The sequence below is a fragment of the Engraulis encrasicolus genome, chromosome 5 (assembly GCF_034702125.1).
Source record: "Engraulis encrasicolus isolate BLACKSEA-1 chromosome 5, IST_EnEncr_1.0, whole genome shotgun sequence".
NCBI classification, from domain to species: Eukaryota; Metazoa; Chordata; class Actinopteri; order Clupeiformes; family Engraulidae; genus Engraulis; species Engraulis encrasicolus.
In genome coordinates, this window is record NC_085861.1 from 34,701,500 (window position 1) to 34,726,939 (window position 25,440).

The window sequence follows — 25,440 nt, forward strand, 5'->3', positions numbered from 1 at the left end:
TCTCCTCTTGTTTCCTTCCATCCTCAGTGTAAAATTCTTCGGGTGGGCAGTGTAATTTCAACTCTTCAGCTCAAAGAGTGAGCTACACTATTAAACTATTTTTGAGTGGGACCAAATATTATCTGTTATTTTCAGCTCTTTATGAGTTATATCAACACTGGTATTTCATTGTGCCCTCTTCCTCCTCTCTCTCCACTCCCCCTCCCCTCCCCTCCTTTCCCCCTCTCTCCAGGTGCACGAGTTGGAGCGTTGTCGCCGCTCTCTGGAGTCGGAGGCCACGTCGCTGCGGGAGCAGACGCAAGAGCTGGAGGAGGAGCTGGCGGAGGCGGAGAACGCCCGGCTGAGGCTGGAGGTCACGCTGCAGGCCCTGCGCGCTCAGTTCGAACGCGAGATCAGCGCCGCCGAGGAGAAGGGAGAGGAGAAGAGACGCGCCCTCAACAAGCAGGTGTGTGTAGAGAGGTGTATGTTATGTATGGACTCTCTGCCCTCATTAGAGACTTTTAAGAGGGAAATGAATACAGTATACACAGAGGAGTGTCATTGTTTCCGACTATGCAGCACATAGGCTACTTTTTATCTCAAAATACGTTTTATGTTTATTCTTCTTAATGTGTTTTTTGTAGATTTATGTTCCTTTTTGTCTATGTGTTTGTCTGTGTCTGTAACTATATGTATGCTGCCATTTTGACCAGGACTCCCTGGCAGAAGAGACTGTAGTCTCAATGGGACAATCCTGGCTAAATAAAGGATAAATAAAAAATAAATAAATGTGTGTGTAAAAGGGTCCACTATACTGCCCTACAAAGCAAAGAGGCAGTGACTACGCAGAGCAGAGTCAAACTGAGTCAAATGACTAAAAAGGAACAGTCCACCGTGTTTCAATTATGAATTAAGTTCTTCTCTGACCTGAGATGGGTTCATCCAGAGCTGTCTCGTCTTCGGACGCGGCCCCAGTCAGCAACACTCACAGCACCAACTCGTTGTGAGAGAAGTGTACCCAGCGAGTTCAGTTCCAGACACTAATACCCGTGTGTGTGTGTGTGTGTGTGTGTGTGTGTGTGTGTGTGTGTGTGTGTGTGTGTGTGTGTGTGTGTGTGTGTGTGTGTGTGTGTGTGTGTGTGTGTGTGTGTGTGTGTGTGTGTGTGTGTGAGTGTGTGTGTGTGTGTACGTGCCTGCGGCTCTGTGTGTGTGTGTAGGTGCGAGAGCTAGAAGTCCAGCTGGAGGAGGAGCGTACCCAGCGTGCTCAGGCCCAGACGGTCAAGAAGACCCTGGAGGCGGAGCTACAGGAGGCGGAGTCTCAGGTGGAGACGGCCAATCGGGGCCGAGAGGAGGGGCTAAGACAGCTACGACGTCTACAGGTAGGACACTTTATGCTGATGGAGTATTATGACTACTGGGATGGGTGTGTAAAGAGAATAGGTATACGCATGTTGTGTGTATGACATACTATTAGTGTGTGTGTGTGTGTGGTGGAGGGTGGAGGCGGGTGGAGGGGTAGGTGGTTGGGCATGCCATTTTGAAGTGCTCGTGTTAAAAAAGATTGTTTGTTAGGACATGCATACTGCCCTTCATGAAGTGTGTGTTATGTGCTTTAGTCTAATTGTCTTGTATCTGTGTGTCTCTGTGTGTGTGTGTGTGTGTCTGTGTGTGTGTGTGTGTGTGTGTGTGTGTGTGTGTGTGTGTGTGTGTGTGTGTGTGTGTGTGTGTGTGTGTGTGTGTGTGTGTGTGTGTGTGTGTGTGTGTGTGTGTGTGTCTTGTCTCTCTGCAGGCCCAAATGAAGGAGATACTGCGAGAGCTAGATGAGAGTAAGCAGGCTCGCGATGAGGTGGTGGCCCAGTCCAAAGACAACGAGAAACGCCTGCAGACAATGGAGGCAGAACTCGCTCAACTCACAGAGGTGTGTTTGTATGACTGCCTGTGTGCACGTATGTGTGTGCGTATGTGTGCGTGCATGTGTGTGTGTGCGCATGTGTGTATGTGTGGGTGTGTGTGTGTGTGTGCGTGTGTGTCTTTTTATCAGAGAAAGTGTGTGGGCGACAGAAACGTCACTAGGCTGAGATTGCTCATCCTGCTCCACCCACCTGGCAGTGTTGAGAGATGAACCAGCAGCCCTAACTCCTCTTTCAGACTGGCAACCTCCGTTGACGGTTGACAGAAGGCTTGTCTGACAGCATGGGCCTTGTCTTTTTTGTGTGTTACATTCGTAGACACTGGCTCATTGGCTGACGGATCCACCACAATCGTTAAAGTTGACATTTCTGAACTTTTGTTTTCAGGCACAAAGCCGACAATTCATTTTTGTGTTTGCCCATGCAAGTCAATGGCATCAGTCATTAGTGCTAATGTGAATGCCTGGTGCGGCTATAAGCCCTGCTTCCTAACCCGTTGGCCATGCCATGTGTGTGTTGTGCAGGAGATGGCGGTGTCTGAGCGTGTGAAGAGGCAGGCGCAGCAGGAGAGAGATGAACTGGCGGACGAGGTGCTCAACATCAGCAATGAGAAGTACGTACTGGTGTGTGTGTTTGTGTGTGTGTGTGTGTGTGAGAGAGAGAGAGAGAGAGAGAGAGAGAGAGAGAGAGAGAGAGAGAGAGAGAGAGAGAGAGAGAGAGAACAAAAAGTAGAAAAGTAACTCACTGTCATTTGTGTGTGTGTGTTTGTGCAGGTCTGGCCTAGGTGATGAGAAGAGGCGTTTGGAGGCTCGCGTGTCTCAGCTGGAGGAAGAACTGGAGGAGGAGCAGAGTAATGCAGAGCTCATAGCAGAGAGACAGAGGAAAACCACACTACAGGTACACACACACACACACACACACACACACACACACACACACACACACACACACACACACACACACACACACACTGTGTTATCTCAGGTGGAGAGCCTATCAGCACAGCTGACTAGTGAGGGCACCCTTGCCCAGAAGAGTGAGGGGTCTCACGACCATATTACTGTGTTAATGTGTGTGTGTGTGTGTGTGTGTGTGTGTGTGTGTGTGTGTGTGTGTGTGTGTGTGTGTGTGTGTGTGTGTGTGTGTGTGTGTGTGTGTGTGTGTGTGTGTGTGTGTGTGTGTATGTGTGTCAGGTGGAGACCCTGACAGTCCAGTTGGCTGGTGAGCGTACCCTGGCCCAGAAGAGTGAGGGGGCTCGCGAGCACCTGGAGCGTCAGAATAAGGAGCTGAAGACTCGCGTCGGAGAGCTGGAGGGGGCGGCCAAAGGCAAACACAAGCTCTCTATCGCCGCCCTGGAGGCCAAGGTGGACGCCATGGAGGAACAGCTGGAGCAGGAGAGACAGTAAGCTGGGGGGCAGTCATCACCTGCGGGGGAACAAAGTGGATAATAATAATTTTTATATGGTGCTTTCTGTGACACTCAGAGACGCTTTACAGGTGAGAAACATGTAGAAAGTAGAAACACACAGCATAAGGATAGGTAGGACAGAGGTAGGGAGAAGCAGCAGTACAATGAAAGACAACAAGGAACAACAACAAAAACAAATCTGGAGGGAGGAGAGGATGCTAGTTGATGGAACTGAAGAAGCAAGCCTTAGGTGTTATACGTGGTCTGGAAATGGTGGGTCTTGAGATGGCGTTTGCAGGATGGTAGTGAGTCATATTGCTTCGGGGGACTGGAGAGATAGTAAGGAGGGGTGTAATGGCACTGAGTTGTGGGCGGGAGAGAGGCAACAGGGCTGGGTATTTTCACTAGGGCAGGGGTAAGGAAGCATATTTTGTACCATGGCAGAGGAGGTATGATTACAATGGGGGTAGAGAGAGAGAGAGAGAGAGAGAGAGAGAGAGAGAGAGAGAGAGAGAGAGAGAGAAAGTTAGAGCTGGAGGAGCAGTTAAGGGCAAACAAACTCTCTATCACCGCCCTAGAGGCTACGGTGGAACAGGCGGAACAGCTGGAGCAGCAGAGACAGTAAACTGGGGGATTAATGGTGGGGGGGTTGAATTCTCCCTGGTTGGTGAATGGTTATTATCACTGGTGTGGCAGTAAGAATGGGTATTATCACGGGGGTTAACTAGGCTAGGCTCACTGGCATGATAGTGTGGGGGATGGGGGGACATTTGCCTAGTTGGAGGGGGCGGCCAAAGGAAAACACAGACTCTGTATGAAATGCTGTTTCTTGAACCCTTTAGTATCTATCTAGTGCTAAGTTGTTGTGTCGTGTGGTGTTTAACCCTTTAGGGAGCGGTCGATGGCCAACAAGCTGGTGCGCAAGACAGAGAAGAAGCTGAAGGAGGTGATGATACAGGCGGAGGACGAGAGACGCCACGCAGACCAGTACAGAGAACAGGTACGCACGCACACGCACACACACACACACACACACACACACACACACACACACACACACACACACACACACACACACACACACAAGCAACTTAAATGCCATGTTGTGTAATTTCATATGAAATACTGTATGAACCTCCAAAATCAAGCATTTTATTTTTGGTAAAGCAACATTATAAGCATATAGTCTCTCCTCTGTCCCCCTTTGGATAAGTGAATGGTGCGTCTGTCTTTATCTTAAACGGTATATACTATACTCTCTCCTCTCTTCCCTTAACAGTTGGATAAGTCGATGGTGCGTCTGCGTCAGTTGAAGCGCCAGCTGGAGGAGGTGGAGGAGGAGAACTCGCGCTCCAATGCGCAGCGCAGGAAACTCCAGAGGGAACTGGAGGAGATGAGCGACAGCAGCCAGACCATGACACGAGAGATCACCTCACTACGCAGCCAGCTGAGGTAAACACACACACACACACTTCTCTCTTACCCCCCCCACCCCCGCACCCCCCCACACACACACACACACACACACACACACACACACACACTTCTCTCTTACCCCCCACACCCACACCCACACACACACACACACACACACACACAAACACTTCTCTCTTACCCCCATCTCCACCACCCCCTCCCCACACACACACACACACACACACACTTCTCTCTTACCCCCCACACCCACACCCACACACACACACACACACACACCCTACCCATGCAGCCAGAGCATGTCCCGAGAAACATCCAGTTCAGGTATGACAATGACAGGTCATCACTCTTAATCCACCAGTTCAATTATGCATTCAGACCTTATTCATCAATAACCTCCAGCCCCAGCAGTGGGCAAACAGGCACAGTTGAATAATGAATTCACAACACAGTTACTGTAGTTGAGGTAAACACTGAGATCTGATTAAACGAACTGCTGATGACGCAGTGGAATAATCATCTCAACCAGGACTGGATGCAACAGAAGGACTATCTGTGCAGTCAAGTTAATAAGAGCAGGATAACTTAACTGATTAGCTCTTATGTGTGTCAACTGAATAATAGCTAGACCTAATATATTAGCCCCCACAATACACAGGCCACACAGACTACATTCATTCATTCAGCCACGATATCGAAAGGTCTAGCAGACAACCAGGTCTGATCAATCAACTCAACGCACAGCCAGTTCACGAATGGAATTGAATGGAATTGAGGAGACTCCGGGTGAAAAATACCCCAAACCTCCACTTTATTTTTCAGTTCTACTTCATGATCATCTGTTGATTTATTTGGTTTGACGTTTTTACACGGGCATTCATTGTTTATTTGATCCTTATTTATTATTTGCCATGTCATGTATTATTTGTTTCTGTTGTGTGTGTGAGAATGTGAGATGTGTGTTTAACATGGGGACACCAGGAGGCATGAGCTCAGGGCTCTTTCGGTGTCCAGGTGTTGGGTGATAATAACTACAACGGGTGTGTGTGTGCGTGCGTGTGTGAACGTGTGTGTGTGTGTGTGTGTGTGTGTGTGTGTGTGTGTGTGTGTGTGTGTGTGTCTGTGTGTGTGTGTGTGTGTGTCTGTGTGTGTGTGTGTGTGTGTGTGTGTGTGTGTGTGTGTGTGTGTGTGTGTGTGTGTGTGTGTGTGTGTGTGTGTGTGTGTGTGTGTGTGTGTGTGTCAACTCATCCACTCATCCATGTCTACCATCCTCATGTCTGTGTGTGTGTGTGTGTGTGTGTGTGTGTGTGTGTGTGTGTGTGTGTGTGTGTGTGTGTGTGTGTGTGTGTGTGTGTGTGTGTGTGTGTGTGTGTGTGTGTGTGTGTCAACTCATCCACTCATCCATGTCTACCATCCTCATGTCTGTGTGTGTGTGTGTGTGTGTGTCTCACCCCAACTCAGCGTGCCAGACTGGAGAACAGACAAGTAGGTTGTGTGTGTGTGTGTGTGTGTGTGGTTCTGGCTGTCTGTGTGTCCTCCTCCATCCCTCGTGTGATGTGTGTAATTGGGTTCCTTCCCTCTATCTTGGTGTCTCTGGGTCAGATGTTTTCCCACAATGCATTGCGCTCTTGGCTGGGTTAATACACTTTTCACATCACTCACAGATGGCCTGAGTTGATGTGCTGTTGATCTGTCTGCTGATCAGCTGTCACTGGGACCGTGTCTGTTTCTGTCTTGTGGCTGTCAGGTCGAACTCTGTCTACATACCTAGTGCGATAGCCAGGCTATCATGGCTACTCGTTTCAATCAAACACTGGCAAAACACAGCAACAGGTTGGATGTTGTGTATGTTTACTAATGCATACCCTGCAGTTGCCTAACCTAACATAACCAGTTCAGAATTGACATGGCATTGTGCCAACACAAAGAGAATGAACAAATACTGTTTTCTTGTTTTTTTGTGACATTCCTTATCCCAACTAGTCTCCAAAGCTCTAACACAGATGGTGAAGCACCACAGACAGTAGAATGGCTCTCTGCTGATTGAGGGGGGTATCCACAAGATGGCAGCATCACCAAATTGTGTTAAAAACAAAGTAACTACTGTACATGGGCTCAAGTACCATTTCAGAGACATTTTTCAAACGGTGTGCAGTACATTGAGTGCTTTAAGTATCAACATATCAGTGGTGGTTAACCTGCCTTACCACTTTTAAAGAGTAGCAAAATATTAAGATGATTACTCAAGACCTGTCGCCTCTAATGTCTTTCCCTCTCCTCCTTTCCTCCCCAATCCTCTCCATTCCAATCCTCTCCTCTCTTCTCTCCTCAAATATTCGTCTCTCCTCTCCTCTCCTTTTCCTCTTCTCTCCTCTACTCTTCCTTCCTCTGTCCTCTCTTCCCCCATCTTATCCTCTCCTTTCATCTCTCCTTCTCTCTCCTATCATCTCCTCTCCTCAACTGTCCTCTCCTCTCCTATCCTCATCTTTCCTTTCTACACCTCTTCTCTCCTCCCCCACCTTATTCTCTCCTCCCCTCTCCTCTCCTCAGTTCCACTGCCTATCCTGACTAGCCTTGATTTGTGTGCTTCCTCCAATCTCTTCCAATCAGTTTCAAACCAATCAGTGCTGTAATCTTTCAAACCCTTGTGAGTTTACTGTGATGCTATTGCTTTTAATCCGAGCAATAGCATTGCCTGTATATGTAGTGACATAGTAGTAAGTAGCAGTAAGTATAGTACTATAGTAGTTTCTCTGTAGTTCTCTAAAAACTCTTATGATACTTTACACTAGTAAATGAATTAATAAATTAATTTGTATCTTTATTTGTTTGTGTTTTTAATACTTTCATTAATTAGAAACGTTAAGTAATTCCCTTTCCTAACTGATTAAGGATCTGTGATTTCTGTGATCACTACCCTGTCTTTGTATCAGATGTTTATAACTGTGCTATGATACATGGTACATATAACACCTCTACGTGTATGACACATCAGTTCTTTTTTGTCCCTCTGTTCCTCTCGTAACTCTTTGCTCTCTTCCTGGTTGTGGTTTTCCTCTGCAGGCGCGCTCCCCTGCCGCTGTCCATGCGTGCCGGCCGGCGCGCCCTGGTGGACGATCTCTCTCTGGAGAACTCGGACTCCGAGGAGCCGCCCGCCTCCCCCACACCCTCCTCCTGTCCCCCCAGCACCCCCACCCCATCCCACAATAGCCTGGGACCCCCGCCCCCCTACACCCTCAACGATGCCGAGTGAGAGGCCAGGGAGGGGACCCCCCACCCTCCCTCCCTCTGGTGCGCTGGGCCAGGCCGAGCCGGGCCGGGCCTGCTGCAGAACCGGATGTGTGCTGGATGTTTGCCGGACTCGACCCGGGCCTGCAGCGATTCCGGCCTCTTCACACCAGCGGCGAACTAATGGCCAGAGGAAACAAAAAATGGAACAAAATGAACAAGAAGTCCAACGAACAAAAAGAAGGTTCAAAATTCAGATCAAGAAGAAGAGGCGCAGGGAAAATTAGACTGAGGTTGGCTGTCAAACAAAAAAGACAAAAAAACTATGGAGCTACAATTTGACTTCCTGGGGAGGTGGGCAGGGGGAAACTACACCTCCCAGAATGCCCTGGGAGGGTTGGTTAACCAATAATAAGGCCTGGTGCGTGGTACAGCAATGCATCGCGTATGGCTCTCAGTGGCTTCAGCGACACTGAGATGGCATCTCTACCTAAGCACTCGTTCAATCCTGCTAAACGTTTGTTAAGGGCAATCTGCATGAATCTTAAGGCAATCAGCTGTACAAGTGATAATGTGGTCATGCGTACGTCATTTAAAAAAAAAAAGCACGGGATCACAGCCCGAGAGCTAATGTACCTGGCTAACCATCGGCTCCATCTGTATCAGTATTACCATGTCACCGCGGGCTTCGAAGAATGAGTCGCCATTTATCCTCCTGAACCTGTACCTTTTCTCTTTCTCACTTTCATAGGCATTGGGGTATTTAATGGTAAGGGGGAGAGAGAGGGACCTTTCTGTCTGCCTCTCTCTCTCTCTGTCTGAGTTCCTGTTGAGGACCTATTCATAAGACACAGGATCAAAACTGGTTTGTGATAATATTTTTATTTGGAAGCCTGTAACGCACTGCGTATTATAAGCCATAATGCACTGCGCGATGGTGGTGGGGGGGGTAACGGAGTGGTGTGGTCAGCCTAGTGAGTACGTACGGTATGTGAGGAAGAGAAATAAGAACATGTTTACTGTGATAAAGCTGTATGCATAAAAAGAAACTAAAAAGCAAAGCCAAGAGTTACTTTATGAGTATGAGAACCTATACTGGAATTATTAAGCCTAAAAAAAGAAAATTAAACTCTGGAACGTAATGCGGGCTTACTTTGAGCGCTTTCATGTTGTGCATATAAACCTGTGTCCGCTGTTTTTTACACCCCGTGTTCAGGGTAACCATGGCAACCCAAGGCCTCGTCCATTAGGGTAGCTAAGTAGGCACTGTAGAAGGACAGGTCCCATACGTAGACGTAGATAGCTAGCTAGAGGAACTCCTTAACTTAATGTCTTAACATATCGCCTCTCCATTTGGGCGGGCAGGATCAGTCTCACTCACACTGTACGTACAACGGTACATACATACATGCATATGCATACATCAGTCGAGCTGTGATTTTAACTGGAAGTATGTGTCTATTTATTATTTATGCTTTATCGTCCTTCCGTGTTCCTGTGGGCTGTGCTGGTGTAGCCTTGAGAGTGTGCTGGCCACAGGTGTACTAATATGTGGCTCCTTCTTCAGGCCAGGTGTGCTGTCAGGTGCAGCGAGCAGTTAGGCAGAGGGTTGAATTATCTCAGATGTAGGACCAGACTGCACTAAAGACTGCTCCCTCTAGTGCAAGGAGGGTGTGATGCACTGTTGTAGTTCAGTTATCAGTCTACTTAAGCCCCTGGTTATTTCTATTGGCTGTTTGCTAGCTCGACTTTTAGCAAGGCAGGAAGCTGGGTGTGATCTTTTGGCCTAAGAGGACAGGAAGCAGCTACTAGAGAGACTGTGACAGGGTCATTCATACACTAGAGTCTGACTCGGGAATGCGTAGGTCCAGCACAGTTTAGGGCCAAGTAGGGCTTAGATTTGGTCCAGATCTGGCACTGTAGGGCCAAGCTCTTCCCCAAATTCAGTGGCTGTCTGTGTTGCTCTGAACAGGAGGCCCACTGCCATGCAATGAAGGACTGACTTTGAAATTAACAAAATCTAAAGGTAAACATGAAACTCTAAAGGTTAACGTGATTTTTGTAATTCATCAGAGACTGCTAGATCATTTCAACAATATCATCAATGTAAATGTCATGATCTTATCAAACAGGCTTAATGTATAGTGTAATGTTCTTTTTCATTTTTTAACAATGATGTAAAATATTTATGGAGTAAAGCTTTTTTGTGTTTTACCAAACATCAGGCGCATGGATGAGTAAAAGGGACATACTGATGTAGAATAGGGTAGGTTAGCGACCAGTAGACACTAGAATGCCGTGACAAACATTCTGAAGAAAGATTCTAGTTTCCATTTTGGAATCTCCTTTGCTATTCCCACTTTAAAAAGCCCCCTTGTTTTTACCAGGAGCTCTCAGAGGCCACAAAGACCCTCGTGCTCATCCCCTGCCTTGATTTACCTGAAATGGAGACCCTCTCTGGGCTGAGAAGACAGATAGAATAGCTTTATATAATGTAGGTTAGTCATGAATGTTAAGTATTTTGCCGCCCAGCCGAGAAGGAGCAATACAGACCTCAGTGTCCCTGACGTTAAGAGGGTTTAGGCCATGATCTTGGCACATTAATGCAATGTTGGCTTTAACTGGTGAAAGAAAAAAATATCCTGATTGTGCATCAGAAGCATGAAGGTCCCAGTTAGCCCCCAGCTAGCTGACCCCCGTAGATGTAGAACACCGGAAGTGTAGATGGTGACTACTTCTGCCTTTTGGAATACTGTAGATATGTCAATTTTGTCATGGCTATCTTTGTGCAGGGGTCCCGCTGCTTGAATGAACCTCAATTGGCAACAGAGCAATGTACAAACCACCCTGAGGGTGGCAGTAATACAACATCTTTGCTGATACTGTAAAAAAGGAAGCTGTTACCATGAAGACAGGGCAAGGTATTAAACAATAGTCTTTAGTGTGACATCTAGTGTGCTGTATTCTTAGACATGCGTTCACCCTTTAAGCATGGCCAGCCTCAGGCGTAGCTGACATGGTACAGTGTTCCTAGGCTTTGCATGCTATTAGCATAGATGTTGCTGTACTGGATAATGTACACCTCGTCACCGATTGATGACAGCGTTACCCCCCTGACAAACATGACTGGGATAAAATTGAGCCATTTTCCCCATTAGAAAGGGGTGGTCAACACGACATCTAGTGTTCTATATCTATGTTCTTTATCTACGGCCCCCAGCTAGCTAACCGCCAATTAGCCTCCAGCTAGCTATCAGTCCACTTCTGTGCAGAGCACAGTTCAGCTTCAGCACCTTTCCAGACTCCCATATCTGCCATTCCTATTGCTCATGTATTCTCGCCTTCACCCTGTAGCATTTTACTCTTTTGACGTGACGTCATTACGTATCATTCAGAACTTCATGAGTGGCTGCTCCCTTGGTTTGTGTACTTTTTTAACATGAAGGTTTAGGTTTAATTCATTTATTGGTTTTAGGTTGTTTTTTTTTTTCTTCGCTGTTTATGTTCAGGAAGGTGACTGCCAGGGTCATACAGAGTATGCATGCTGGCCAAGGCTGACAGAATTTTGTACTGCTCAACATCCCATACAGAAACCTTTTTGCACATAGGAAGTTTTCAAAAGGGTTGTCTGTAGTTTCCTGAAGGCTATGTTAAAGGACATTTCTGTTTGTTGAATCATAGAAGGCACGTGTGGGTAGGAGATACTGAAGCAGCATAGGCTGCCTCTCAATTCCTTGCTCAAGTTAATGCCTCCCACCTGGTGCCTTGGTGGAACTGTTCTTCTTGGGGCCTTTCCCCATTAAAAACTTTGATCTACGATGATGTCGAGCCTTGTGTCACATGGCCGGAGGCTGAAGGAAAGTATGCGAGGACATAGAGTGTACCCATTGTGTCCTAGAGATAGCCTCCTTGGGCCTTGCTTCTCGAACGCATCGTTTTTAACCATTCAGCAACTTACTAGATTGCCAGTTAGATATTGGATTACAACCAAGTTGCAAATGTAGTTAACAACAATGCTTTTGAGAAACTGCACCCTGGTCAGCATTGCATTATGGCCACTGAGCTGGTCACCACAAAAAGGCACTTTCAGACTGAAGACAGCTCCCCCTAGTGTGAAGAGGGTGAAGTGCATTAATTGGTCTCTACTGTAAAGCTTTGCACTAAAACTGATGAAAGTGTTGTGGCTTCTGTGATCTGTTCCTATGTATGTATATGTTCTGCTTTTACTTTGTACAGCCCAGCCCAGCTTCTCCCTTTTGTCAAGAATGTCTGACTGCTGAAAATGGACACTCGTACACACACGTAAACACACACGCACTCATGGACTGTGTGGACAAGCCCCCACTATGGGTCAACTTCATTTGCGTTTGACCACTGGTTTATAATGCAGTGTACCATGATGTAATACTCTGATTAAAATGTTTTTTTTTCTCTGAATGTTTCTACCTGTCTGTCCTGCATTCAGTGTGTGTTGTCATGAATGTCACTCTGCGAGCGTTATCTGTAGAGAAATTAACATAATACAATACAAGGTGCGAAATGTAGTCTTGGGTAGAGTGTTTTGAGTCAGTGTGACCCACCAACCCAGTGTGACCCACCAACGCAGACAGTAGAATATACAGTAGGCTATGCAGGATGAATTTTGGAGGAAAAAGTCTTCTTGATGAGAATTAATATGCGTAAGATAATAGGCATCTTCTATGTCAGTGTTTCCCAACCAGGGGTACGGGTACCACTAGGGGTACGCGAGCACACTGCAGGGGGTACTTGGAAAAATGAAATTTTAACAAATATATGGAGGTCAGTTACATTGGGATGGTGAAAGCGATATAGAACTTGACTTAGGGGGTACTCATGGCACAACGAAAAGGCTTGGGGGTACACAAGACAAAAAAGGTTGGGAAACACTGTTCTATGTGATAAAGTTTATTTCGATTAAGTTCTAAGAGTGAGATCGTTATAGCATCACACTAACAGGATTGACTCCAAAGAGTAGGCTATCCAATACCTGTCTTGCGAGCTGGTAATACACATGAATGACAGTGTGACAGTGAGCGTAATTCCCTTTATTATTATACACAAGCCAATTTATCTGAGATAAATAGCAAAACAAACAATAATAAATAAGTTAACGTAGTTTGATTCAATGCTTTTTTAGGGCATAGAAAAAGTCACACATAATAATAATGTAAATAAAAATTGTACTTTAACCGCAAATATTGATACTTACTGTAATAGATTATAGGGCTGAAGGGCACTAATGATTTGTGCTTGCTTGTCTTTAAAACTGTTTATACAGTAATGTTTTCATATACCATTAGACAATGTGTACACGTTCATAAATGTGGAAAGGAAGTACATCATTTATAACAAATGTATAAGCAGTTTTCCTTCTTCCTCTGCGGTATAGGTGGAGACATTACATAAACATCCTTAGTCTGTAATGTGATATGTTCAGATTTTGAGAACGCATGCCGCTCATTGAAGGCCACAGAAGCCTGTTGTTGCCTGGGTTACGCCTATCTCTTCCTCCATGATGTCATTAAACAGCAACTCATTCTCAAGAGGCGGAGTTATAACCAGACATGGGCGGGGTTGTGCTGCAGGTGCGGGGAATGACACTGCCACTCCCGAAAAGGGGGTGGAGCCCTCAGGAGCAGAAAAGCTACTGGTCCACAAATGGGCAGAGTTTTCCCTCATGCACGAACTGGGCACGGTGCACACTAAACCTTGACAACAGTCTGAGGACGTGAGGCTGAGAGGGAGAGGTGATGACGATCCACAGACTTGATGAGAACATGAGGCATAGTCTGGTGTTTCAGCAGCAATATTGGTGACCACACAGCTGGGCAGAAAGACTTCATTACATACAGTTGATCTAAAACTTGGGAGTACTTCTACAGAGTCGGACAAGTAGTCCTCATCATGCATTGAAACATCTTCTCCCGTGCATTCTTGGCAGAGCCCATCATGTCTACATGCCTTCTTGCCTGTATGGGATGATGTTGACGCCTCATTAGTCACGCCCACCCAGAATGCCTCAGCAGGCAGGCCGCTCAGGTCTCTGCTGAAGATGCCTATTCGTGGGTCTGTGGTGCTGCCACCGCAGGGGGAGGTACTAGTGTGATTGTAACTGTTGTCTTTATCTGGCGCTCCACTGGCCCCACTGTAGTTTTCACAATAGGCCACACTGCCCTCTTGTGGCTCACCACTGATATTGCGGTAGCTGCCACACTGCTGTAAAGGGTTTACCACATCTGCAATGTATCCTTTGTCTGGCTCACCCTCATACGCTTTCCAGCATGGTCCTCCATGTGTGGTCACTTGTCTGCCATGACGTATGGATGTAGATACTGCCATGTCTCTGTCAACATGGCGGCCGTCAGTGCTGTTGAAAGGATCTTTTCCTAGACTGTTGTTCACCTGCTGATGAGATTTGAGTGGTGAAGTGATGGTTGTTTGAGTATTCTGCTCACTGTTGTTACTCATGGTGTATGTATATGAAACTCCATCTGTGTCCCCATAAATACCGCTTTGGTCTTTTGCGATGCAGCTACGACTATTACCTGTGGTTGGGTGTGTGTTGTCATTCTGCATCTCAAAAGATGACTGCTCATCAAAATAAACACTCCATGGTGAGGCCATCGGGACCTGTGAGACTGGGATATTGGTTTGATCACCTCCTTCCTCCTCAGAGTCAAGCAGGTCTAGACTGGTGCAGGGCTCCACTGGGGGGTTGTCAGGGGGTGGAGTGTGGATGTGAGGATGGGGATGGGAGTCGATACAGGGGGTTTGATGATCTTGTCCACTTGATACCGACATCTCAAAGTCACATGTGTCCAGAGAGGCAGGAGACATGTCCAGCAAGGAGGACACAAAGTCAAACACGGCACCTTCTGAACCGGTCACAAAGAGTTCTTTGGACATATCAGGAGAAGTAGGGAGGCGTGAAGTGGAACTGGAACTGGAACTAGAACTGGAACTCTCCGCTCTCTGAACAGTTCTAGACCCTTCCAACCATGTGTCACTCATGGCTAGCATGGTTGACAGACACTCAAGATCAGCTGAAGCAGACTCAGAGTGATCTCCATCAGAGCATGGGCCAGACTGATGTGACTGGGTTTGACTGAATACCTGACAGGCCTGGAGACTTTGACTAGGTGACATGTTCTTGTGTGCAGTAGAGGGTGCCATCAGGCCGTGGCATCTTATGTGACTCACAGGAGGAGGAAGAGGAGGAGGACTTGGGGGATGGACTAGTAGAGGTTCTGCCTCTTCCCTTGTGCTGTCGATGTCAGCATCAGAATCCAGCACCCAGAGCCCATTACAGGCCTCGTCGTTGCTGCTGACATCACATCCTTTCTCTGGCGAGGAAGCTGGTATTACTGAGGGCATAAAAAAATAACTGTCAGTCCAAAATATGTATACTGTAGGTATTAGTATCAGTAAATATTCTGTACCAGTGAATCATAAAAACACATACGACTAATGATTTAAACAACTATATATACTGTGCATTAAGACAGGGGTGCTTCATCTTCCTTCTTTTAATGACTTTTAATATATAAATCAATAAAATAAGGTGGGCCTTTTGATTGGATGGTCAAAAAAGACAGGTGGGCCATCTCAATCCTGCTAACCATTGGCTACTCATCTACTGTAATAAATAATCATAATTATTATTATTATTATCATTATTATTATTATTATTATTATTATTATTATTATTATTATTATTATTATTATTATTATTATTATTCATTAATTATTATAATTGTTATTCTTATTATTTTTTGTGCAATATCACTATACCATGGTCTCGAAGATAGATCACAGCTGTTGAACTTCTTGTGAGCATTGCACAGTACCTTCTTTCAACAGTTTCGGTGACAGGTCATTTGCTGGTTTGATAGGAGGTGGATCGGATTGGTTGCTTGGTCGTGATGATGAAAACAGGACTGAGGCCAGTTGGTGATTGGCTGCTTCAATCTCAGCAAACTTCCTGTGAGAGGTAGAGACAGCATTTCCTGTGTCACATCGCACAAATATCTCAATATCTGTCTGTGTCCTGTGTCGTCTGAGCTCAAGCCTCTGGTCTCAACGTCATTGAGAATGTTTCTCAATTAAAAATTGAGAGGATGAGGCTGGAGGAATGAGAGATGCCGTAGATTCCTTCTGGTTTTACCTGTCCAATTCAGCCAGGTCATTGCCAGGTTGAGTTGGGCGCATTCGCGATGGTGCATGCAGCAGCAGTCTGCGCATGTGCACTTCACCGTTACAATGCATACAAAAGCATTGTAATTTCGCTGTGCGCATGCACGCTGCACAGAATGACGCAGCATACGCCATCACGAATGCGCCCATAACCACTTGGTTGAATTGGACAGGTCAATTGGAATACAGTATTGACAGGACAGCCAATTGGAATACAGTATGTAGCACTGTATTGTAATCAATCAATCCAGTTTGCCTATATCACTGAACCATACTTATGGCCTCACCTCTGTATCATGTTGTGCAGGAACCTGCGGTGGTTGACCTGCCTCTTGGACGGACGGTTCTTGCGGGGCTTTTGCAGCGTCCGCATCATGTGACATGCCGCGGAGCTCACGAAGGTGAAGAGGTCGCGACCCCAAGGCCCGCCATTGCGCTCCACCGCTGGGTCAAAGGTCATGCTGCAGCAGGAACGCATGGCTGTTAAAGGTGTCAAAATTAGTCTGTAAATATGTCTGAATAAATAAATAAATAAATATGTCAAAATATGTCTGTAATGCTAAACAGAGGTGTCAATCCAGGGTCGAGAAAGTAAAAAACCTGCCACAAATTAGATTCAACCAGCTCTGAATCAATTGATCATAATGAGTACTCCAGAGAGGTTCATTAATTACTCAGTGAAGTCACCCGTTTTGCAAAAAAACTGTAACAGGATTTTTACCTCTGAACCAGGTTTTTCACACCTGATACTGAGTGGGATGAACAGCTTTCCTACATACTGTACATGATTAAAAAAATAAGCACCTAATTCAGGTGGTTAATGAAGACATTCCTCATTGTTCTTATTGTGTACCACAATGTTTTTGTTAACCAAACAAGAAAGAAAAAGTAACCGAATCCTTGGTACCAAACAGGAAACTTGACTGTATGTTTGATGGAAAGAACATTACAATTAAAACTAAAATGAAAATTACTGGTCCCATACAGTCCCTCCCTAAATCGGCCTACAATGGGGGGCACTGTGACCCAGTGCAGTAAGGCCCCCCACATTTGGGCTTGCATGCCCATGGGGACCTACTGTACAAAGTAGTTCGAGTCCAGCCTGGGTCGTGTCCTAACCCTTCCCCATCTATCTCTTCCACTTTCTTCCTGTCATACTCTTGGTTATCAGCCATTAAGACACAAAAAGCCCTTTAAAAAGGCCTAGAATATGAGATGACAAAATGTAATGTAATGATAACATGCTGAGTGAAATTGTCTCTCTTTCCTGTGTGTGTGTGTGTGTGTGTGTGTGTGTGTGTGTGTGTGTGTGTGTGTGTGTGTGTGTGTGTGTGTGTGTGTGTGTGTGTGTGTGTGTGTGTGTGTGTGTGTGTGTGTGTGTGTGTGTGTGTGTGTGTGTGTGTGTGTGTGTGTGTGTGTGGGGGTGTGGGTGTGTGTATACGCGCACATGTTCAATCACTATTTAATATACAGTTTATATGCCTTTAAATGAAGGGTCTGAAGATATGATCTATCCTATTTGATCCAGACATAATACTCATGCTATAACAAAATGGCTACAGTTAGTGCATTACATCTTCAGACAGAGTATGGCGTAGTACTATATGTTGAACAGTGGGTAGCGTAGTGTGTGTGTCTCGACCAGAGATGCAGATCTAATAATGCAATTACATTGCAGCTGTAGTGGGCGACTGAGGCTGAATACACAGAGAGGTCGCACAGCAGTAGAAATGTTGTTGCTTCAAGTCCACGTAGCAAAGTGATTCACCTAGCAAATTCATCCTGAACCCCACACCAGCCTTAGTGGGCTTGATAGGCACATTGGATGCCAGACTTTGCAGTCAGTGTGAGAAAGAATGAGCATGAGGCATTCTGTAAAAGGTGCTTTGGCCAAATACATTTTGACATGTAGCGGCATTAAAAGGCTATTACCCTGTGCCCTTTAATAGTAGTTCATTTCCAGAATTCCTGCTACCCATTCACAAATGTTACCTTTTTAACAAATAATTACCATCAAATTCTAAGTATTCATTATAACTGGGAACATGAAAAGGGGATCCTCTCCATGGTCTGCCATTTTGAATTTCCAGAAATAGGCATTTTTAGCTGCAACATTTATTTTACTTTGGTCATACTATTAAATATTGATTTATTATTTAGTATATATTCATGAAAAGATCAAATATGGCAATGGGTAGGACAGTTTCAATGAGCAGCATAGCTGCAATACGTACTCTGGCCACCATCCTACACAGTGAGTGCACCTTTACATGTAAAAGTACATTTTAAGAATGCCTACCAAAACGCCCAACTTATACCTTGACTGTACAACACCCACAAGTTAACAGTTAATCAACAGACCAATATCAAATTCAGTGCAGTGTAAAATATTTATTCATGCTATTTTAAGTATTTATTTTAAATTGTGTTTTGTTCATGATTGTCTTATAGTGCTGTATGAATTCATCGCCTGGCTCTCTTTCTCTTTGGCTGTCCAGACATGAGCTCCTCACTATTGTCCACATCAGGGACGGGTGAGTGCCGCTTCAGGATGGAACTGCAGTAGGACACTGACATCCACACTCTGCCATCTGCATCCGTCATAGCGTGGCGAGGGCTGGCCTGTTTGCGCCTCCGTCTTTGGGTCTCACAGTTGGCAACGTGACCCTTGCTGTCACCTGGTTGGATATCAAGGCCTGATCTGGAGATTCTCTGGTCCCCAGCCTGTTGGATATGCAGGGCCTGGATCTGCACCTCACGGGGCACTATACGGCAAGGATTGGCCTGCTTCCTTCTCTGTGTTTTGGTCTCACAGTTTCCCACATGGCCATACATGGCACTTGGCTGGGTATGGTCTGATGTGGAGATGCTCTGCTGCCAAGGCTGTTGGACACGCAGGGCCTGGATCAGCACTTCAGGACACACAATGGGGCAAGGGTTGACCTGCTCCTTACTCTGAACTTTGATCTCACAGCACTCCACACGGCCGTTGATGGCACTTTCCTGGGGACGAACTTTACAATACGTATGATCCTCATGCACCCTCAACTTCCTTTTTGGAACTGCTGGAGCTCCCTGGGCTGTGGATCCAGCCATTTGGACAGTCTTCACATCAGCAGAGTTCGCATCAATGACAGGTGCGTGCGGCTTCATGGTGGGACTGCAGTAGGACACTGACATCCACACTCTGCCATCTGCATCCGTCATAGCATGTCGAGGGCTGGCCTGTTTGCGCCTTCGTCCTTGGGTCTCACAGCTGGTAGTGTGGCTGCTTCTGTCACCTGGCTGGGTATCGAGTCCTGATCTGGAGATTCTCTGGTCCCCATCCTGTTGGACATGCACTTCACGGTGAATGACATGGCAAGGATTGGCCTGCTTCTTTCTCTGACCTTTGGACTCATAGATTTCCACATGGCCATTGATGGTACTTCCCTGGGTATGGACTCTGCAATAGGTATGATCCTGGTGCTCTCTATTTTTCTTCTTTTGAACTACTGGAGCTCCCTGGGCTGTGGATCCAATCTGTTGAATGGTGTTCTGCTGGGGAACATGTTGTCCAAGTCCAAGTAAGATGGAAGAAACCTCACGTGTCTCCTCAAGTGTTGTCTTTGACACACCATATTTCTCCTTGGCCACCAGTGGACGTTCTCCAGTGTTTATTTCCTAGAAGGAAATAAAGACAAATGTTAGGCTATGTAGGCTGTGTGCATATGGAATACATTTTAGATCATGTAGTGGCACCAAATAGTTTCACCTCACCTGTACATCAGCCTGTTCTTCTCCTGAAATCAGTGGCTGAGCTGGCTTGCTTCCGCCAATAAATCCCTCTTGCATGGAGGGGAAAACAAGCTCTGAGATGAATTCACAACGGGACCCTGGAGGCCCAGTTCTTTTTATGCGCAGGATCAGTGGGGCACGGCCACTGTTGATGGTAGCCTCATTGGAGACAGGTAGGTGAGGAGCCTGCACAGTAAATCTGTCGCCTTTCACACCAGCAGTCATGGCTTGGGTACATTTCTTTTTAGAGAAGCTCAGGCCTTCGACATGGTAATCTTGAAAGCATTTGGATGGAGCAGCATTCCTTCTAAGGCCATAGCAGCCATTCAGAGAATGGCACTTACTACCCTGTAGGATAAATGATTAGGAATTGTTATGAGTAAATCTAAATGTACAAAATTTAATCAAAGAAATTCTGAAATTAGAAAAATATTTGAAAGTAACAAATTGTGGCTTACCCTTAGAAGATTCATTGAAGAATTGAAGAATTTGACCAATAAATGTCCAAAATAGTGTGTTTTTTTCCAGGAGAAAAAAGAGTTCTGACTTTCCAAGTTCATCAAAAGATGAAATTCTCATTGTTTAGAATGGGTTGCCAATGGTAACTTTGGAAATTAGAATTTAGAGTGCTTGTGATGTCATTGATTTTTGGAAAGCCAAGTCAGTGTACAAATTCAAAAAATAACAGATATACTTTTAGGCTCAAATACAAGATTAGGCCTTGAAAGTTTTGAAGGTTTTTTTTTTAAAAAAGTAAAAAAATAAATAAATAAATAAAAAGCTAATTACACATACAATGTGTATAAATCAATAAGTATTTGTATATCATATTAAGAAAACCCAGCATATTTTGTTTTAAAGCAATTTAACAAAAGGATTTATTTTCATTGGTCACTAATAATACTGTAATAAAATATATGAATAGCACCCTAGGCCTATGTAGTATTTAAAGTACATTAAAAAAAAAATAATAATAATAATATAAAATAATATATATATTGAAAAAATAAAAAGGGAATTAAAATGAAATTATATTAAAAGGTGGCAAAAGTGTTGATGCATCATTTTCACTGTTGCCTGTCAAAATGGTTGTGATCATACCTCCACCCCATAGCCTACCTACAAATTTTCAAATGTCACATTTCCAAATCACTAAAAGAGCTGCTTACTCATTAGTTTGATTTAAATACAATATGTATATCCCACAGTATAGACTACCCATAAATGAATGAGAGTCCTGCTTGTAAAGTGTGCATAACTTTTGCATTGGACAGTGGAAAGTGTGGAGATGGGTAAAATAACATGATCAAGGTATCCAGATAAATCTCTGCTCAGTGAATTTGCAAAACTCTGCCCATCAAAGTGTCAAGGCAGACATTTCTTTGCTCATTGCCTGCATTTCTTTAGTGACCGGTTATGGTTAGGGATGGATTTTGGGTCAAGCATAAACCTTGAGAAACAACCTTCTTCCCTGACAGGTTAGGGTTAAGGATGACTTTTGCTCTAGGCAGTTTTGATATTGATCTGGCAAGAAAAGCTATGAGCAGAGCAATGTCCCCCTTGACAATTTCATGTGCTGAGTTTTATCTGTCTTCGCAAATTTGATGAGTGGAGATTTGTACGGGTGGAGACTTGTCCATTCCATGATCAACCTCCTTCCCTTCTCTACTTGACATGTCACTGATTCTTGAGAAAGTGGTTAAAACATGTCTCAGCAATAAACTGCCAACTCTGTTGAAAATACACTACATTTTCATGAACAAAATGAATCCAGGTAAAGACCCAGAGGTTTGTTACACAAATATACAGTCGTTTGAAATATTTAAGTGTAATTTTATTACTTTTCATGGCTATAAACCTGCCCACACCCTGTAAAAACAGCCGTCCCAAGGACAGACATCATCATTTCAATTGACTTAAAATGTAAAAATCACAGATATTATTGAATAATATCACCATGATGTGAAAGTCCATATTGAAGTGGTTCTACAGATATGCACATAGTGCGTGTAAAACAATATGTACTACTATTTTCTGATTGCTCAAAATCTGTCCAGCATATTAGTCACAACCGTCGGATTTTTTAAAAAAAGACAATAAAATCAGGTATGCACAAGGTAATTGTCATTACTGAGGACCCCTTTTCAAACCTTTAGCTCTACTGCATACTTCACCATCACTGAAGCTCCTGTAAGTTTACTATTTTCTTCTCAATTTGTTAATTTGTTTGGACACTGGTACTGTCCCAACCATAAACTGTCAACACCGTCGGGGTTTTAATAGTATTATGTTACATTAATGTTAATTAATATATACTTTTTCAGAAGCGGCATGAAGCCCCTGAGAGAGCGAAAACGAAGTGGCTAATGTGAGCAAAAAATGCATAATATGTAAAAGAGTGTTTTTTTGTCTCACACCGTCAGATGTCACCACCGTCAGATTTTGTTCCACTCATCATCTTGTTCCATATTTTACTAAATTGTGCTGGTTAATGAAACATTACCAGACATGTTAGTAATAATTGTGATCCAAACTTATACTCTAGCCTCCACTGAGGTGCATTTGGAGGGTTTTTTGTCACAAAACCTGACGGTGGTGACATCTGATGGAGTTCACAAAAAAGCAGGTGTTTTACATGTTTTTGTTTAAGTTTTAAGAATATGCTTCCAATAAGTATCTAAAATTATGTTGAATTGTAAAAGTAATTCACACATATTTTTTTTACTTCTTATTCTGTGTGACGCTGTTGACAAAACCAAGAAAGAGCCCATTTTATAAAAAATGTAAAACATGGGGAGCTTGGCCAATACATTCCCTGCACAGCCAAGACCTTCATCTATGATAATACACCTCTATATTTTGGATTTGAACAACTTAAAACCTGTTTATGCCACATTTTCAATAATCTAGGCCTACTTCCTAGAGTATCTAACAAATGAAGAAAAAACACACGCACAAACATACTGTGCACACACAAAAATAAAGTGTTTATGCTAGATGTCATTGACTTGAGAGGGCTATTTATTTTGCTAAATGTAGGCAATAATTAGGTCACTTTCATCACCCTCAGATTACTGTCAGCACCGTCAGTTCTTAAGTCACCACCGTAAGAAGGAGTTTTGGACATTTTAAATGAATGTGCTTATAAAACTTTCCTTTGGAGTTGTTGAATTATTAAAGTAATAGCAAATTTAAGCATGAATATTTGTGAAATTACAAAAAATTGTTTGGTCTATTTAGGCATTAAGTAAGCATTGTCTGACAGCACATATTTTTGAATTAGAACACATGAAATAGTATTAAAATAGAATGAAAGTGAATTTTCAACATTTAAAGGCGTATGTGTGAACCAAAAAACACACATAATCACTTAAAAACTCCAGATACATATGCAACCAAAACAATACACTTTTTATTGCTTTTAATTGTGTCTGACGGTGTTGACAAAAAACAAAGTATGATCGGAGAAAAACCTGATTTCTGAAAAAAAAAATCAAAATGGGGAGATTGGCCTTGTGCACTTCTGAAAAGCCAAGACCTTTGTCTACGAGGATATACCATATTATTTTGTAATTCACTTAGGTTTTTTTCTTTCAAGATTACAACCTGTTTTAGCCACTTTCTCAAGAATCAGTGATGTGACACTTTGATATGTTACCCCTTTGTGAAGCGGAGAAGTACTCTGTCAGGTGCTAACAACAAGCAAACAATTTATATGCCATCTAAGGCATTTAGGACAGCCATGTCTTTAATAAAATGAAAGGTTGTTCACTGTTTGTTTTTTTCACAGCGCACACAAACCCTAGAAACACGCTCCGTCTCAATTTAAAGTAAAGTATATCCAATATCTAAGACATTGTCCAAACCAATGTAGTGTGTGTGTGTGTCTGTGCATGTGTGATTGCGTGTGCGTCTGTGAGTGTGTGTCCAGTGACTTACGTCTGTTGAAGGTTTGAGGAGGTACTGTATGCCACTGATGTATCCGAAATCCAGAATCCAAAACTCCTCTGCTGCTTTAGAGGCTTCACACTTCCCTGTGGAGCCAAAAGTTAAAACTCTCTACGAATCAATCTCTGTTGTGAGAGCATACAGAGCCCTTAAGAGAACTGCTGGTATTCTCCTAGAAGCTGAAAGTCCAGCCTTTCAGTGTCTGTGGTTGAAGACATGTGTTTGTGCCCAGCAACGTCAAGGTACCCATCCAGTAAGGTGACGGTGTAAGAGCAGAGAAAAGAAGTGAGACTGACCAAGAGAGAGGTGTGGTGTTCTTTTAGGTGGCGGTATAGACGATAGGCTGGTGGCAGTCTTGACGGTAGGCTGGGAGGTACAGTAAGAGTGGTGATAGGAGGGGGTGCAGTGGATAGGAGGGTAAGGGTAAAGGGGGGGGGGGGTGATGGTTAACAGAAGAGCATGTCTGAGCACTGTGTTTAAATAAAGAAGTGGAGCGATGAGCACAGCACAATAGGGCACAATGGTGGCGGTTTGTCAGACGGAGGATGTGACAGAACAGATGAAGGGCAGAATAAGACGTTCAGGAGTGAAAAGACGGCAATTAAGGAGAAGTCAACTGCTCCCGAACGAGTGGGTGACCGCTGCATTGTGACGGATCCAAAGGGCGCTTGTTAAACAGAGGTGGCACCGCGGCGCACCAGTCATAGACGTTAGAGGCCCTAACGAGGCCTTAATTGATCAACTTAAACTGTGGCCCCATTAGTGCATTCTCCCTGCGCAGAGCGGACCTCGTTGCTACACCCACAAATTGGCCGAGGTGGTGGCGCGCCATCCTTGCTGTGTGGGGATGTGGAGGGGAAGGGCTTTTTTATCACCTCAGGAAGCGATGGATGAATAGAGTCCTTATCACAAAAGCAGAGCTGTCACAGGCCGGGTTTGTTTAAAATGGGCTAATGGTTACAGACAGACAGACAGACAGACAGACAGACAGACAGACAGACAGACAGACAGACAGACAGACAGACAGATAGATAGATAGATAGATAGATAGATAGATAGATAGATAGATAGATAGATAGATAGATAGATAGATAGATAGATAGATAGATAGATAGATAGTTGATGGGATGAGTTGAGCCTCAGCACCAAACACAAAAGCACAACAGTCACATGTCATGTGTCAACACATGCAAACATTGTTCTCTGAAATAGTTCCAATACACTCCATTTAAATTATAAAATATGAAAGATGTCTTACAATTAAAACAGTCAAACATATTTTACATTTTCAGTGCACAATATTTCTGTTGTTTTCTGGTTGAATGAATCCCTCCAGAACAATTAGTCATCCCAAACAGTTCTAATAAAAACAGACACTACAATAACACTAAGGTCTGGCTCTCAGTCTCCAGTCTGCAATTCATGTCTCAAAGGCCGACTCTGTCATCCATGTCTTTATGGACGTTGCTTTGTGCACTGGTGCACAGTCATATTGGAAGACGAAGGGGTGCACTCCAAACTGTTCCCACAACATTGAGAGCA

At 44.3% G+C, this 25,440-nt stretch overlaps 2 protein-coding genes across 3 annotated transcripts in view; one reads left to right on the forward strand and one right to left on the reverse strand.

Annotated features, from left to right (window-relative positions):
* Nucleotides 1-12,396, forward strand: part of myh14 (myosin, heavy chain 14, non-muscle) — a 79,273-nt gene extending 66,877 nt beyond the window's left edge. For both annotated transcript variants that reach the window (XM_063199199.1, XM_063199200.1), the window contains 10 exons: nucleotides 233-445; nucleotides 1,197-1,358; nucleotides 1,769-1,897; nucleotides 2,414-2,502; nucleotides 2,663-2,786; nucleotides 3,083-3,291; nucleotides 4,189-4,297; nucleotides 4,577-4,749; nucleotides 6,193-6,216; nucleotides 7,795-12,396. In XM_063199199.1, coding sequence (XP_063055269.1) covers nucleotides 233-445; nucleotides 1,197-1,358; nucleotides 1,769-1,897; nucleotides 2,414-2,502; nucleotides 2,663-2,786; nucleotides 3,083-3,291; nucleotides 4,189-4,297; nucleotides 4,577-4,749; nucleotides 6,193-6,216; nucleotides 7,795-7,984 — 1,422 coding nt within the window. In that variant the 3' untranslated portion in view covers nucleotides 7,985-12,396. The remainder of the gene's footprint in view (nucleotides 1-232; nucleotides 446-1,196; nucleotides 1,359-1,768; nucleotides 1,898-2,413; nucleotides 2,503-2,662; nucleotides 2,787-3,082; nucleotides 3,292-4,188; nucleotides 4,298-4,576; nucleotides 4,750-6,192; nucleotides 6,217-7,794) is intronic.
* A 6,148-nt stretch (nucleotides 12,397-18,544) lies between these two features.
* Nucleotides 18,545-20,502, reverse strand: LOC134448506 (uncharacterized). Its single transcript, XM_063198180.1, has 3 exons — nucleotides 20,409-20,502; nucleotides 19,933-20,298; nucleotides 18,545-19,836 (listed from the first exon to the last, which is right to left on the reverse strand). Exons 1-3 carry the CDS (start codon nucleotides 20,421-20,423, stop codon nucleotides 18,637-18,639), a joined length of 1,581 nt encoding a protein of 526 aa, XP_063054250.1. The 5' UTR covers nucleotides 20,424-20,502; the 3' UTR covers nucleotides 18,545-18,636.
* Between the last annotated feature and the right edge of the window lie 4,938 nt (nucleotides 20,503-25,440).